Source organism: Poromitra crassiceps (assembly GCF_964638095.1).
Source record: "Poromitra crassiceps genome assembly, chromosome: 3".
NCBI lineage: Eukaryota > Metazoa > Chordata > Actinopteri > Beryciformes > Melamphaidae > Poromitra > Poromitra crassiceps.
In genome coordinates this window covers 66,959,000-66,974,294 of record NC_139625.1, presented here as the reverse complement: position 1 = coordinate 66,974,294, position 15,295 = coordinate 66,959,000, and the positions used below count along the sequence as shown (strand labels likewise).

General features: G+C 43.4%; 1 protein-coding gene across 1 annotated transcript in view; it reads left to right on the top strand.

Annotated features, from left to right (window-relative positions):
• sntg2 (syntrophin, gamma 2) overlaps positions 1 to 15,295 on the top strand; it is a gene marked incomplete at its 5' end in the record, with an annotated part of 206,049 nt that overhangs the window by 126,610 nt on the left and 64,144 nt on the right. The window contains 2 exons of the mRNA XM_083633124.1: positions 2,825 to 2,941; positions 8,356 to 8,427. Coding sequence (XP_083489250.1) covers positions 2,825 to 2,941; positions 8,356 to 8,427 — 189 coding nt within the window. The remainder of the gene's footprint in view (positions 1 to 2,824; positions 2,942 to 8,355; positions 8,428 to 15,295) is intronic.

The following is a 15,295-nucleotide window of genomic DNA, read 5'->3' as shown; positions in this document are numbered from 1 at the left end:
TGGTCTGCCTACAGACCTCTGTTCTTCGTGCTCCACCCGTAATTCACAGGGGATCTCCTGCACGGGCACCCAATTCAGTGCTTCTTTTATCCCTAACTCCAGAACTTCTTTTAACTTCTATTAATCTAATGGCCTGACTAAAGGCCTCTGTTCTTCGTGCTCCACCCGTAAATTCACAGGGGATTTCCTGCACGGGCACCCAATTCAGTGCTTCTTTTATCCCTAACTCCAGAACTCCTTTTAACTTCTATTAATCTAATGGTCTGCCTACAGACCTCTGTTCTTCGTGCTCCACCCGTAATTCATAGGGGGATTTCCTGCACGGGCACCCAATTCAGTGCTTCTTTTATCCCTAACTCCAGCTTTAATAATGGCCTGCTCTCAATCTAATGGTCTGCCTACAGACCTCTGTTCTTCGTGCTCCACCCGTAATTCATAGGGGGATTTCCTGCACGGGCACCCAATTCAGTGCTTCTTTTATCCCTAACTCCAGAACTTCTTTTAACTTCTATTAATCTAATGGCCTGACTAAAGGCCTCTGTTCTTCGTGCTCCACCCGTAAATTCACAGGGGATTTCCTGCACGGGCACCCAATTCAGTGCTTCTTTTATCCCTAACTCCAGAACTCCTTTTAACTTCTATTAATCTAATGGCCTGACTAAAGGCCTCTGTTCTTCGTGCTCCACCCGTAAATTCACAGGGGATTTCCTGCACGGGCACCCAATTCAGTGCTTCTTTTATCCCTAACTCCAGAACTCCTTTTAACTTCTATTAATCTAATGGTCTGCCTACAGACCTCTGTTCTTCGTGCTCCACCCGTAATTCATAGGGGGATTTCCTGCACGGGCACCCAATTCAGTGCTTCTTTTATCCCTAACTCCAGCTTTAATAATGGCCTGCTCTCAATCTAATGGTCTGCCTACAGACCTCTGTTCTTCGTGCTCCACCCGTAATTCATAGGGGGATTTCCTGCACGGGCACCCAATTCAGTGCTTCTTTTATCCCTAACTCCAGAACTTCTTTTAACTTCTATTAATCTAATGGCCTGACTAAAGGCCTCTGTTCTTCGTGCTCCACCCGTAAATTCACAGGGGATTTCCTGCACGGGCACCCAATTCAGTGCTTCTTTTATCCCTAACTCCAGAACTCCTTTTAACTTCTATTAATCTAATGGTCTGCCTACAGACCTCTGTTCTTCGTGCTCCACCCGTAATTCATAGGGGGATTTCCTGCACGGGCACCCAATTCAGTGCTTCTTTTATCCCTAACTCCAGCTTTAATAATGGCCTGCTCTCAATCTAATGGTCTGCCTACAGACCTCTGTTCTTCGTGCTCCACCCGTAATTCATAGGGGGATTTCCTGCACGGGCACCCAATTCAGTGCTTCTTTTATCCCTAACTCCAGCTTTAATAATGGCCTGCTCTCAATCTATGCTCTCTCCCTGGTGGATTCGAGAGCATCTAAGTGACGGTCTCCCGTCTGACTCCCTGCCTATGCAGGAGAGCAAAAAAGGCTCTGAGTTCCGTTCCTTTTATCTGTCATTGTCATCGAAGGTGTGTCTATGTTTTTGCTGACTCAATGACTTCAATTCTGATTGGATGCTACATGATCCCTCTCCTAATGGTGGCCCTGCCCATCAACTCTGCCACCTCCCTTAGGTGTCTTGAACTCACTGATACTCTAAACCATCCTTATCTAAAAACATCCATCAACTGGGACACCTCCTATGGTCTTGAACTCAATGACACTCTCTTCCCACTCTCATCTGAAAACATGTTATGTAACAGGCTTACTTCTGCACACAACAATGCATTAATACAATTGTCATTTCAAACTTTGTGCATGTAACACAGACTATTTCAGCATACAATTAAAATCCATTCATATTGAGATTACATTTTCCACTTGGAAGTCCATAGACACGTGTTCACATCCCTCAGTCAACACAATGCATTTCAACGATATAATACAATCCATGTTTCACGTGACATATGGTTATAACATTGTGACTTCAGTGCACACAGGATATATAGAAAAACTTTGGTGAATAGCATTTTGATTAAATAGGAGTCTCCTCTCCTCCAGTCGGCTTTGCCCCCTCGCAGGTGGTGGAGCAAAAGTTCATCCAAAGTTCAGCTTTGCCAACAATGCCTTCACCTGAACTCCATTTTTAGGGCATTTACAAACTCACAACTATAAATACATCAGCTCCATCATACATCTATACATACATCATACAACTATTAATAAATGCATGCCTATTATATGGCATTTCTTTCTATTTAAATATGGGCTGGTGCAGTTTTTCTTTATTTCTTCTGTATTAACAGTAAGAATGGGACGATACTGTCTCACGATACAATTTGATAAGTGATATGTGGTTCACTATTCAATACAACCACGTTGTAATAAACAAATAAATTCAATCACAACAAAATCTGACTGTGCAGAATTCTGTTGATTTCGGAGACAAATCTTTCTAGCGATGGCACTGGCTTTCTACAATAAACAACAATTTAAAAATGCTATTAGAAAGTGCAAATAGTATAATTTGAATGGAAAGCTTGTGAAACTGTGATGGTCAAGCGTCTCATTTGTGATTATTACAGCAGAATAAAATGGAGATAATATCTTAATTCTTTCTTCATTGTCACATTTTCATATCGGGAAATAATAGAATTTCGATAAATCCCCCCACCAGTACAGTATTTCAGTTTTCAGTTTCAGTTTTTTACATAATCTTGAGTTTGTTTGTTTGTTTGTTTGTTTGTTTGTTTTTTAGGTCAAATAGCAATAATGTGTCATTCATTCATCTCCCTGCAGGTCATTCACTTGGGCTGGGCATGTGAGAGCCCTGAAGGAAGTGTTGCTGTTCGAACCTCCGCATACAAGTTCCTGGCACTGAGAGGGCCGTCTCTTTATATCTTCACAGCTCCTCCGGTATTTGGCTCTATTTCCTTTTTCCAATTGAATAAATCTCTGTTTTTCTTGGATGGTTCTTTAACGTGAGAGTCATCTAAGAACCAGGAGAAATTGGAGTCCATGGTTTGGTGCTCTGGTATTTGGCACATTTGTAGAATTTAGTTAGAAGTCCATATTGGCATGTTTCATAATTCTTAAGCTGCGTTCACACCAACCTATTCAAGTTTTTCGCTGGCATCGAGTTTACATACAAAGTCAATGCAAACGAGCGATTGAGCGTATATTCGCCCGGGAGAAAAATCGCTGGGCGTCCGAGCGACAGAGACAGAGCGATAGGGAGAAAATATGCTCGTCGGCCCAGATGAATTATCCCAACTCGAGCGAAACTACGCTGGCATCAGTCGCTCGCTGTTCAACGCTGATTGGCTGCCGTGTGAGAGCGAGTCAAGGATCACACTGGCTTGGAACAAACCGCTGGTTTATTGTGTGGCAACAAACCGCATTGACAGGCTGACAGCTGACATGAAGTGAAGTCTGTACTACCGGTATGGAGCTCGCATTAGGAGCATGCTGATAGGCTTAGCTTGTAAACATCTACGGTGGCTCGTAGTGGACAAACATCATGACATTGCGTAACGTTATAGCCCCCACATGTCCATCAATTCGTGTGCCTGTTGATGAGCGATTTAAACAGAGCGACAGAGCGATTCCAAAGGGTTGAATCAAGCGACAGAGTGAAAAATAAATATCTCAGTGTGAACACATCTTTAGTCAAATCTTTGTAAATCACTTTAAAGCAAGAATAATAGTATTTTTTTTATTCAATAGCCCCGGATTCAGCTCAGGATCAGAACTTGTTCAGGCCGATTTAAATCTTGTTTTTCGAGGTTAGTGGCGTGATGATTTTACGCTGCTGGCTGCTGATCTATGATTGTCCCCAACTGTGCTGCATGGATTGTTTTTTGTAACACCTTGGGTACATCTGTAAGACGCTGTATGCTTGGACTCTAATTGAACAGAGGAGACAGGCGTGCAGCAGCTGGTGACGGATTTGTATTTGTCTGGGACATGCCTGACTGGTGCACAGATAGTGCAAGTGAAAGAAGAGCTGTACTGCTTCATATGCTGTGATTATTGTGATGTTCCTTTCACTTTACTGTCATAACTAACTGGATCTAAGCAATGAAAGCCTCCACTCTCCCATGTCTGAGATTTATAATTTATATTGCATTAAGCAATCATGCGTCACAGAGGGCCAACGGTATGCATGTTTTCATTCAAAACAGCCCTTCAAGACCTTCAACTGTCAGTGTCATGTTATGTTAAAGGAGAACTTCACAGAGAAACAATGCTGATTTATTTTACACATGATCTTACACATATCTAAAAACGGTAAACAGTTTTGCAGGCATTCATTTAGTTTGACAATTATTATGTTGATTTGAGTTAAAGTTGATGCCAATTCATTTCTGCATGAATGCAAAATAAATCAGGATTGTTTTTCTGTGAAGTTCTCCTCTTTTAAAGGATGGCTTTACCGATAATCAACCCACTTCGTATCATTAATAATCTTGGTAATATAAGCACATGGGCAGTGTTTACCTTCTCTGTCTGTTTTCCTCATGGAGAAAAATGCTCCCTTTCTATGCCTGCAGAAACTCCGCCCCCGCCAGCTGCAAGTCATTAAGGTTCGTTAAGGTTCTGATGCGATTCTCCGTGGATGTGCGCATACTTAAAAAAAAAACAATAACAGCCACCCTCGGAGCAGATTCCACATCTTGAGCAGACCTTCCACAGTTCCGTTGTGACGTAAAACACGTCACAACGGCGGAAATGGGAGATCTCCCTGAGGAAAACACAGAGAGGTAAAGACTTGTAAACACCATGTGCTTATATTACCGAGATTATTAATGATACAAAGTGGGTTGGTTATCTGTAAAGCCATCCTTTAAGTTTTAACAGTTGTATAACGTGCATTATAAAATGGCTCTCTCAAATCAAGCAATCTGATTGGTTCACAGCCATTGTATAATTCCAGTAACCGAGTTCAATAACCCATGGCCATGGGTTATTGGTTGCCATGGCAACTCTCTTACTAAGAGAGTAATAATAAGGCTTACCTCAAATGACAACGTAGAAAAAAAAATGGCGGAGACAGCTGTCAGATCCTTGTGAATCGATCTCCGCTTATAACTTTACTAATACTTCGCAGAAAATGATGTTTTGTACAAGAATAGATGCGGCCTAATGTCTTCTTTGCAAAAGAAAGGCTGTTAACCCCGCATTTAACCCCGTAACGTTAGTTGGTGTCGGGCTTTGCAGAAAGCATTCAGCTTCTCAGCAAGCGCTGAGAATGCAACGCTGCGGTCGGGGTTTCCAGAAAGCTCTCAGCTACTCAGCAAGCGCCAGGATTGGCCAATGTCAACTTCAGTCTCCAGAACGATCCAATCAAATCACCCGCATGTTCTTGCGGTCCCGCCTTACAGTAGTGTTTCAACTGACTCTATCAGAATGACATGCCAGTCGGAGTCGGACTTATAGTATTATTATTATTATTATATTATCATACTTGGAAACCGTTTTATAAAAGCAATATAGCACTCGAGCTGCGTGTGTTGTGGAATATATCCCCCTGCTCAGCAGTTATCCCACTCGGCCTGCGGCCTCGTGGGATAACAGCTGATCAGGAGGATATATTTGGCACAACACACTGGCTCTCATGCTATATTGCTTAATTATGCAATGGATACTGTGGCCCCTATTCTCCCACAGGCCTTCGGCGCTAAAACGGGCCTTAAACGCAAAAAAACGTGCCTTGCGCCTGCCTCGGGAAGATATCAACATGGCTTTACGCTGGCAAATGCGCTTTAGGCGGAATGGGCGTGGCGCACTCCCTGAATGGGCTAGAATGGGCGTGTCGGCCTTAAATGCCGGCCTAATGATATCTTCCCAACTGGCGTAAATTTAGCGCTTTGCGCTTTTGAAAACCAGGCCTATTCAGTGCGCCAGTTGCGAGGAACGCTCTTCTGCCTCTCCCCTGTCACCCTTCTCTGTCTCTCTCTGAAACCAGGCCTATTCAGTGCGCCAGTTGCGAGGAGCGCTCTTCTGCCTCTTCTCTGTCACCCTTCTCTATCTCTCTCTGACTCCCTCGCTCAGACAGACACAACACACTTCCCATAGGAAAAAGAAGTTGTAAGTTCACTGCCTGGCATGTCCCAGCATGCATTGTGGTACTCCATTTCGCTACTAAATAGCAACCAAATGAGCCGAATATATATATAAAGGTAGATCTAAATAATGTGTAATGGTAACACAACCTGCAATTGTAGAACATTTCAATATTGGACCAAATAAAACATTGAAATGAAAACACCACCCTATGTGAAACATATATGTCCTCCTGGGCCTATATATATCCCTTGTCGATTTAACGTGATTTAGATAAGTGACAGCGGAACGCGCTTCTACTGTCATGTGATATACTGTGATATCCGCTCCAATAACTTGGCCCTACTTCACATTTAGTTTTACAATAAAAACACATTTATGCAATGACTTTACATAATGTAGGGTATATTTATGTGCATCATCCTTCCTGCAGCAGGCGAGAGAAAATGATATCTTTCTGGACAAACTTTCACCAATCTAATAGGCTATATTTTTCTAGCTGATGCATTTAGAACATTCTTTTCACTTTGATCTTGCTATAGTGTAGGGTATTTACATGCTTGCAGTATTTAAACTGCAGTTAGATTGGTTTGAGAAGCATAATAATATGGAATAATAGCCTATATATGGAGACAGACAGACTGGATGAAGGGAGGGGGGGGGGGGGGCAGAGCGCTTGGCTTTGTCTGGTTTTACCGGATTTGTCCAGGAATTGGAGCTTAAAAGGCAAGCGTGTGACTCTTTACTGCAATTCTCCAATGAGCAGACTATGCATAATTTTACGCTTAACACATTCACTGCCAGCCATTTTTCAATACTGTAGTTAGCTTCTGCCAAGGTTTTTTTTTTGAAGATTCTGGCTCATCTTTCAAGAGCCGAGGATTCGTTTCTGTTAGGATTTTGTGAACACACAATATCTCAAAAGAACTAATAGAATGTGTGCTTTCTCTGTCTAAAAGAGTTAGTTTGTAGAGTTAGTAGTTATGTAAGCATTAGCAGTTGAATACAGCATGGTTTCAGCGTCAGAAAATTTATTCTGAGATAAACGGCTTTTTGTGAAATTCGATAGAACAGTCACTTTAACCATTCATTTTTGGCATCAGTAAGACGTCAGACATCTAAACAATAGTTTTGAACAGTAATTTCCTCCATAACAGCAGGAAACCCCTCTCTGCTTCAAACTCCTCCTTCCGTGGGCGTTCTCCTCCGCCCTCCTTGGCTCTGCAGCGGGTCTGTCACAAACGAGTTGCTGCTGCCTGGCTGCTGCCTGGCAGTCTGGATGGGGCTCGCTGGATGGGGCTCGCTCGTTTCTTGGCATTTCGGTTGAGAGCTCTGATGAAGCTCTTGCGATTCTGCGCTTATTTATGCTGCGTGTTTCAAAGTGTGCACCCAGTCTATTCTTGGAACCCCCCACCGTTGCCACCGCTGTGCGTCAGTGCGAAAGCGAAAGCGTTTTCGCCATCCATTTTACAGTATGAGAACGGCTTCCTCGCGCTTTTCCCTGCAGTTTTGGCTCGCCTCTTCCTACTCTGGAGAGACATGTCGCCACTCAGTGGGTCGGTAAAATAGATTATACACATTCAATACCTCCAATATTTGTATAAAAGACGTAAAAGGGTTGGATCCACGTCCCACCGTCTAAAAAAAAAAAAAAATTTTAAGCCGAGATATCTCGTCTTTGGCAGTCAACCGTTGGATTCTGTAAGCCGAGATATCTCGTCAATGGCAGTGAACGTGTTAAAAGGCGTGGTTATAATGGTTGAGGCTGCGTGTAGCGCCGATACCAAGATAGCGAGTGCGCTGGTCCACACCCACTAACTGCGCTAGGCGGCCTAGCGCTAGGCCTTAAACGCATTTTCTACGCCGATTGCAATGATAGGGCCCTGTATGTCTATTTGGTTAAAGATGCATTCCAGCATGCATGGTGAGCTGGCCAATGGAACCTGTCCTGTTGGATGTCCTCAACTACGGTGCAAAGACACTTGCAAAAGTGCTCTGAAATGTGTTGGTGTGCTCAATCAATGGAGGAAGAAAACAGACAACCGATTAGAATGGAGACAACTGATTTGTCAATGAGAAGATAATGAATGAATATGACAGAAGCAGAGACGAAAGACCAGAGACTTTTTCATGAAATTTCACACCTACTTTTAATGCTATCTTGATATTATTATCATTTTGGGTCAAATATATACAGTATATATGAGTACGTCATTTTGATATCACTGCTGTTCATCTAACAAAGCTTGCTGTTTGTTTCTCAGGTCAGCGCATCTGATTGGGGAGAAGCTGAAACCATATATAACCTCTATGAGGTTCTGTTCAAGGTTCACAAGGTATGTCAGAAGCAGGCCTTACTGATGTTTTGATCAGGTGAATACAATTTCAAAATGGCAAGAGATTTATTTATATATATATATATATATATATATATATATATATATATATATATATATATATATATATATATATATATATACATACATAATAACAATGAATAATACAGGAAGTGTTAAAACAACCTACTGAGTCATTGTCCTATGCTGAACCAAGATGCCAGAAAATCTTTAATTCAAACTGATAATGAAAGAAATCTTATTCCAACTACTACTACATTCTTCCACACATTTTCTTAAGCATTGATGAATAAATATCTACATCCATATTAAATAATAACAAAATATCAAGTACAAAATATAAACTGTGATTTTTGTCAATAATCACAGTTAATAATAATCTATATCATCAATCATCTATATCACAATAATCACAGTCAATAATCACTGATTACATCTGTAATCAGTTTTGTCTGTTGTGTAACTGTAATATGTGACACGGCCTGGTGAAAGGGGTAACAAATAGGCAACCGTTTTTCTTTGTTTTTGTCATATTATGCAAGTTTGGATGTTGAAGAATGCACTGAATATAACAAACAGTTTTAGGATGACTAAATAGTTATTTCGCTACCAAACTAGGCTTGTTCAAAGCAAACCAAGCTTGTTCACGGCAAACCAAGTTTGATCACCAACTTTCAGGGCAATTTTCTCTGAATGTTCCTTTTAGGAGTATGAATATTCAAATAAGCATATCTTAAGCTATTTTCAGATTCCAATCTACAGTATGACACATCATTTGAAAGGTTACAATCTGTACTTAAAAAAAAGGCTGAAAAATGACCTTGGTCTACTTGTTACCCAAAACACCTATCCCTGTCACATATAAGTAACAGTAAAACATAAATAAAGAAGATCTTCAATGTTTACACTCTAACTTAATTATTCCCAACCTTTTCTGACTCATTGCCCACTTGAAAATCTCAAAAATGTTTTGCGGTCAATATCCGACCGTAAACAGGATGGAGGGCAAATAATGTGTTCTCAGAGAACTTTTTATTTTAATGACAAAAGGAGCTGTTCGTCAGCACCACACAGAAATCAGAAACTAAAAGTGAGCGGCTGTCTGCAATAGGCTAATTATCAAATAATTAATTACACATTAAAATTGCAGTATAAATCAACAATGGAGAAATGCATTCTCATACATAATACCGCCGTGTCTCCCGGTTCACTCCAGTTGCCCCCTCCACCATCTCCAAACTCATCAGTTCATCCAAACCCACAAACTGCTCCCTTGATCCCCTTCCCACCCCCCTGCTGAAATCATGCCTTCCTGTCCTCTGCCCCTATCTCACCAAGCTCTTCAACTCCTCCCTGTCCCACCCTCTGCCTTCAAAACCGCCTCTGTCACTCCAATCCTGAAGAAACCTGGTCTCAACCCTTCCTACCTCAACCACTACCGGCCAATCTCCAACCTCCCCTTCCTCTCCAAAACCCTGGAATGCCTCATTGCCACTCAACTCCAAACCCACCTGCACTCCAATAACCTATTTGAATCCCTCCAGTACGGTTTTCGCCCACTCCACAGCACAGAAACTGCACTCCTCAAAGTCTTCCACGACCTCCTCACCTCTGCCGACACTGGATCCCTCAACATTCTCATCCTCCTCGACCTGAGTGCAGCCTTCGATACCGTGAGCCATACCATCTTGCTGTCCAGACTCAAAGCCAACTGAGTGCGGTGCCTTCAATACCACCGCACTCAGCTGGCTCCAGTCCTACCTCTCCAACCGCCCTCAGTTCATTTCCCTCCACAATCACTCCTCTGCCCCTCCACAGTCACAAATGGTGTCCCTCAATGTTCTGTACTCTGCCCACTCCTCTTCATCATCTACATCCTCCCCCTCGGTCAGATCCTCCGCCACTTCAACCTCAACTTCCACTGCTATGCCGATGACACCCAGATTTACCTCAGCACCAAATCCCCCCACAACCCACCCCTCTCCCATAGCAACTCCTATCTGTCTGCAATAAAAGTCTGGATGCAACACAACTTTCTACAACTCAACAGTGACAAAACTGAACTACTCATCATCGGCTCCAAATCCACCCTCAGCAAACTCAACAACCCCTCACTCACCATCGACTGCACTACTGTTTCCCCATCTCCTCAGGCACGCAACCTTGGTGTAATCCTCGACCCCACCCTTTCCCTTGTGCCCCACATCCGCCAAGTTGTCAAATCTTCATTCTACCATCTCCGTAACATTGCCAAGATCCGGGCCTCCCTTTCTCATCCTGCTGCCGAAACACTCATCCACGCCTTCATCTCCTCCCGTCTCGACTACTGCAACTCACTTCTCTATGGCATCAACTCCACCCTCATCAATAGACTCCAACTGGTCCAGAACGCAGCCGCCCGACTCCTCACCCACACCAAATCCTGGCACCACATCACCCCAGTCCTAAAACAACTCCACTGGCTTCCCGTCTCCTCCCAGATCACCTACAAAATCCTCGTCATTACATACAAAGCTCTTCACCAACTGGCCCCCCCATACCTCCTCTCCCCCTACCAACCCTCCCGGTCCCTCAGATCCACCACTGCCGGCCTTCTCTCCACTCCCAAGTCCAACCTCCGCAGTTTTGGTGACAGAGCCTTCTCCAGGGCAGCTCCCATGAAGCTCTGGAACTCTCCCCCCCCGGACATTAGAGAATCAGAGTCCCTCACTGTATTCCAATCCCGCCTCAATACCCATCTCTTCTCCTCTGCCTTCTCTTAAGGTCCCCCTGCCTATCCCTGTGTGTCTGTGTCGTGTTTGTCCATTGTCTGTTGCACCTTCGTCACCCCCGCCCTTTTAGTGTTTAGTGTAAAGTGTCTTTGAGTCCTTGAAAAGCGCTATCCACCTTATTTTTGAATGCCTCACTGTAAAAAATAATTGTGCGTACAAGGTCCGGTTTGACGTGACTTATTGTTGCAGCTTGCCATTTCCTAAATGGTATTCTACTTGATTTGAAAAGATGGCCGCCTACACTCAGTCCCTTGTACCCTGGCTGAATTGAACATAACTTGGCCAATAAGTATGTAACCAAATAAAACAAACAGTAATGTCTTTATTTGATGTAGAATGCAGAGGACATGTAACTGTTTCGTTAAACTCGCGTTCCAGGAATATTGTATTTACTGCGCTGCTCTAAAATAACGCTAGTGGCACGAGGCTCAGAGAGCCTGTTAGTCCTAGAAGCCACTCGCTTTGCGCCAGAACGCAATCGATTTGGGGGTGGAACACGCCAGGATTGGCCAACGCCAACGCCAGTGTCCAGAACTGTCGAATCAAATCATCGACAGAGATGCTATGGCCCGCCTCCCAGTATTCTCAGTGTGCAGAGATAGATAGATAGAACGTTAGAAATATAGCCAGCCACGTTATAAACAACTAACCAACGCTGATGGGTCTGTATGGAAATGCCCGAAATGGTTAAAAGTTATATCAATTTGGTCATTCAGTGGCGTTTTACTGCCATGTAACATAACTAACTAGCGGCTAATATTAGCCACAGCAGGCGATTACCCATGAATGCACTGCGGTCTTAAAGGGATATTTATCGACGAGATTTTTGCCAAGCTGGACCTGATTAGTGATTTGCTCCGTTCGCCCAGACGGGTGTCAAGCTGTCAGCAACAAGGCTGGGAGGATCACACCGGAAGAAGCACCCATCAGGCAGATCAGGCAAAAATGGCCGCCAAAAATAAGGTGGATATAAATTCCATATTTATTATTATTATAATAATAATTTGGTGGTCCACTTGCAATATATTTGTGGGCCCGGGCCCACAGGTTGGGGATGGCTGCTCTACTATAACTCATTATCAACCATAAAAAAAATGCTATTGAAAATAGGGCCCTATCTTTGCAAACACGCTAATTAGCACTTGCGTGGCTTTTAAGATTCAGATTCAGAATGCATGGCGCAGAACAATTTGGAGGCCTGGCCACGTGCTCTGCTATTCTCCGTGCACTGCAAAATGCCTCTGTGCTAAAGCAGTAAATGGGCGTGCTTAATCTCCATGCGTAATTTGGACATCTCAACACCATCGCATCATGTACCAATAACACTGTTAAAAACATGTGATTTGCAGTTTTTAATTGATGCAATAGGCTCATTTCAGCGCAACCTTTTGAGGTGGAAAAGCAGGAAGTAACACAGGTGTAATCATTAGAATTAATAAGGGCCCTGGCACTGGAACACCTAAACAGAATGGAAGCATGCTTAACTCATTGAGTGCCAATGATGTCTAAAGACGTCAATTCAAATAGTAACATAGTAATGACGTCTAAAGACGTCAATTGCATTTTTTGACGGTGGGACGTGGATCAAAGCCTGATGCATCTCCTGTAAAAATATGGTGGGTGTTGAAGGTGTATAAGCTATTTTACGGACCCATTAGGTGGCGACAGTGCTCTCCAGATTAGAGAAAGGTGAGGAAAAACAGCAGAAGAAGCCCCGTGATGAAACGGAAACCGATGCATGCTGGAGCCAGAGCCGTATAGATTGCTCTGGCTGGAGCTAACGTTAGCTGCGGACAGCAGCCAATCCGCTCCCACAACTGAGCCCCTCTGTCTCTGCTGCATAGTTTCTCCACACGATTAGCCGCCAGAAAAGCAGCACCCGACACCGAAAAGCCAAACCATTCTCAGCAGTCCGGTTTGGCTTTTCGGTGTCGCGCTGGGAGCCGGCGCACAAAAACGGGGGAGCGTTCCGAAAATAGACGCTGGGTGCGTGTTAGGCTGTGTGTTAGTGTGGGGATGAGTTTCTCCCAGCTCCGCCGGCATGCAGGCTGTGTGTTAGTGTGGGGGTGAGTTTCTCCCAGCTCCGCCGGCATGCAAGCTGTGTGTTAGTGTGGGGATGAGTATCCCAGCTCCATGCAGAGATTCGTCGCCTGACGCAGGTAGCAGAGATTCGAGCAGAGCCACCAGAGACACTCCCACGGAGGAGGAGTTTGCAGTTGAGGGTGGTGGGGCACACAGGGCACCACACAACTACACCACGTCACTACATCAGAAAATATTAGCTTCAGAGTCAGTGATGTGCTTGAAATGCTTCATTTTACAAAAGGCTCATTATCTCAGCTTCTAGTTTGAAACGTCTGTTTTTGGTGAAATCAACCTATCTTCTACTGCTGAGAACTAAAGGAAAATTATATCAATAAACTTTTTTTTGCTGATGATACAAGAGAGTCTCATCGTTCTTTGGGCGTGTTCGGTGTTTACATATATATCACACAATATTCTGTGGGTCTTGAGAAATCACTGAAAACGCTCTGAAAGGGCTGGCACTGGGAGCATCCGTTTTCCAGAAATGGCTGGCACTCAATGAGTTAATAGTATTAGTTACACCTGCTTTACTGTACTTCCTGCTTTTACCACCTCAAAATGATTGCTGTGTTTCTTGTTCTATGGTTGACTGGTTTTCCACAGAGAAACAGGGACATTTGAGCTGCGGGCATTGATGAGAAGGGGGAAAATGACAAATGCTGGCAGAGAAAAAATAGATACAATTCTCTAATGAATTGTTGAACCAAAACTGGTGGATTTAGTGTAAATAAATCAATAGAATAAAAAAAGCTGATAACAAAAATGTGTGCTGGTTGAAAGAATTTCCACTTGAAAGAGCGGCATCACTCAGCACGGCTCTCTGTGTTGACACCCACACACACACACCATTCCCATTGTATTTCAGCTGCGCCGACATTAATTGCACACTTTTCATAATGTCCTAAAACTGTTTTTTTGTTGTTGGGTGGTCTCGGGATGAGTGTTCTATGTGACAACGGCGGGTGTCTGCTCTAATCTAAACTATTCTATTCTATTCTATTCTAAACTATTCTATTTTATTCTATTCTAAACCATTCTATTATATTCTCCCCTCCTCCTGTTTAAAGGAATTCATAGTAGTTTGTTACATCATCACAGTCTCAAGCGGGTTGGGTTGGGTCCGTTTTAGGACTGTTGAGAAATCTAGAGTGGATTTGCATGTGTCCTGGGCACACCGAGGCAACGATACTGGTGCGCTCACGGGCAGCAGGGCCTTTTTTTGTGGTAAGAGGTGCTTTTCAAACGTCTTAATGCAAAGGCGCCACAATGAATTGCACGCATACGGACAATAGCAAGCATTTTTCACACAAACGCCTGGTTTGGCCCACAGCTGCGTTAACGCACAGACCCCGGCGCAAAACTGGATGGTATCATGCCCGGCGCAAATTGACACCTGTGCGAGGCGGACAATAGCATAAGATGCGCAGATGATAGCATAAGACATGCATTAGGGTGCACAAACTGGCCCGCAAGCGCAAAAAGCAAATAGCGCGTGTACGAAGATAGGGCCCATGGTCTTACTTCAAATGGACTAACAATAGCTGTATTACTGAATGTCTTTATAGAGCTGAGTCCGCAAGGTCACCCAAAGAAAATCTTCTTGCTTCACTGAACTAAAACCTTTTTATCATCGTAACACTGTTTATTCACTTCAAAGCATAAGTGACTGGATATGGACTCTGTGTTGAACAGAGAACTTAACGTCTTGAATTTTCTACTTTTCCTCTTCAGGCTCTTGTCGCATTAGTTTTCTCCCTCCAGTTTGCCTCGAAATGTCAAATGGACAGTTCACACCAAAATAAAAAATACAGATTTTCCCTCTTACAGTACCTGTAGTGCTACAGTATTTATCCATCTAGATCGTTTTGGTGTGAGTTGCCGACTTTTGGGGATATCGGCCATAGAGATGACTGCCTTCTCTTGAATACAATGGAACAGGATGACACTCGGCTTATGCTGCTCAAAGTAAATAAAGAAAAAAAAATAGTAGG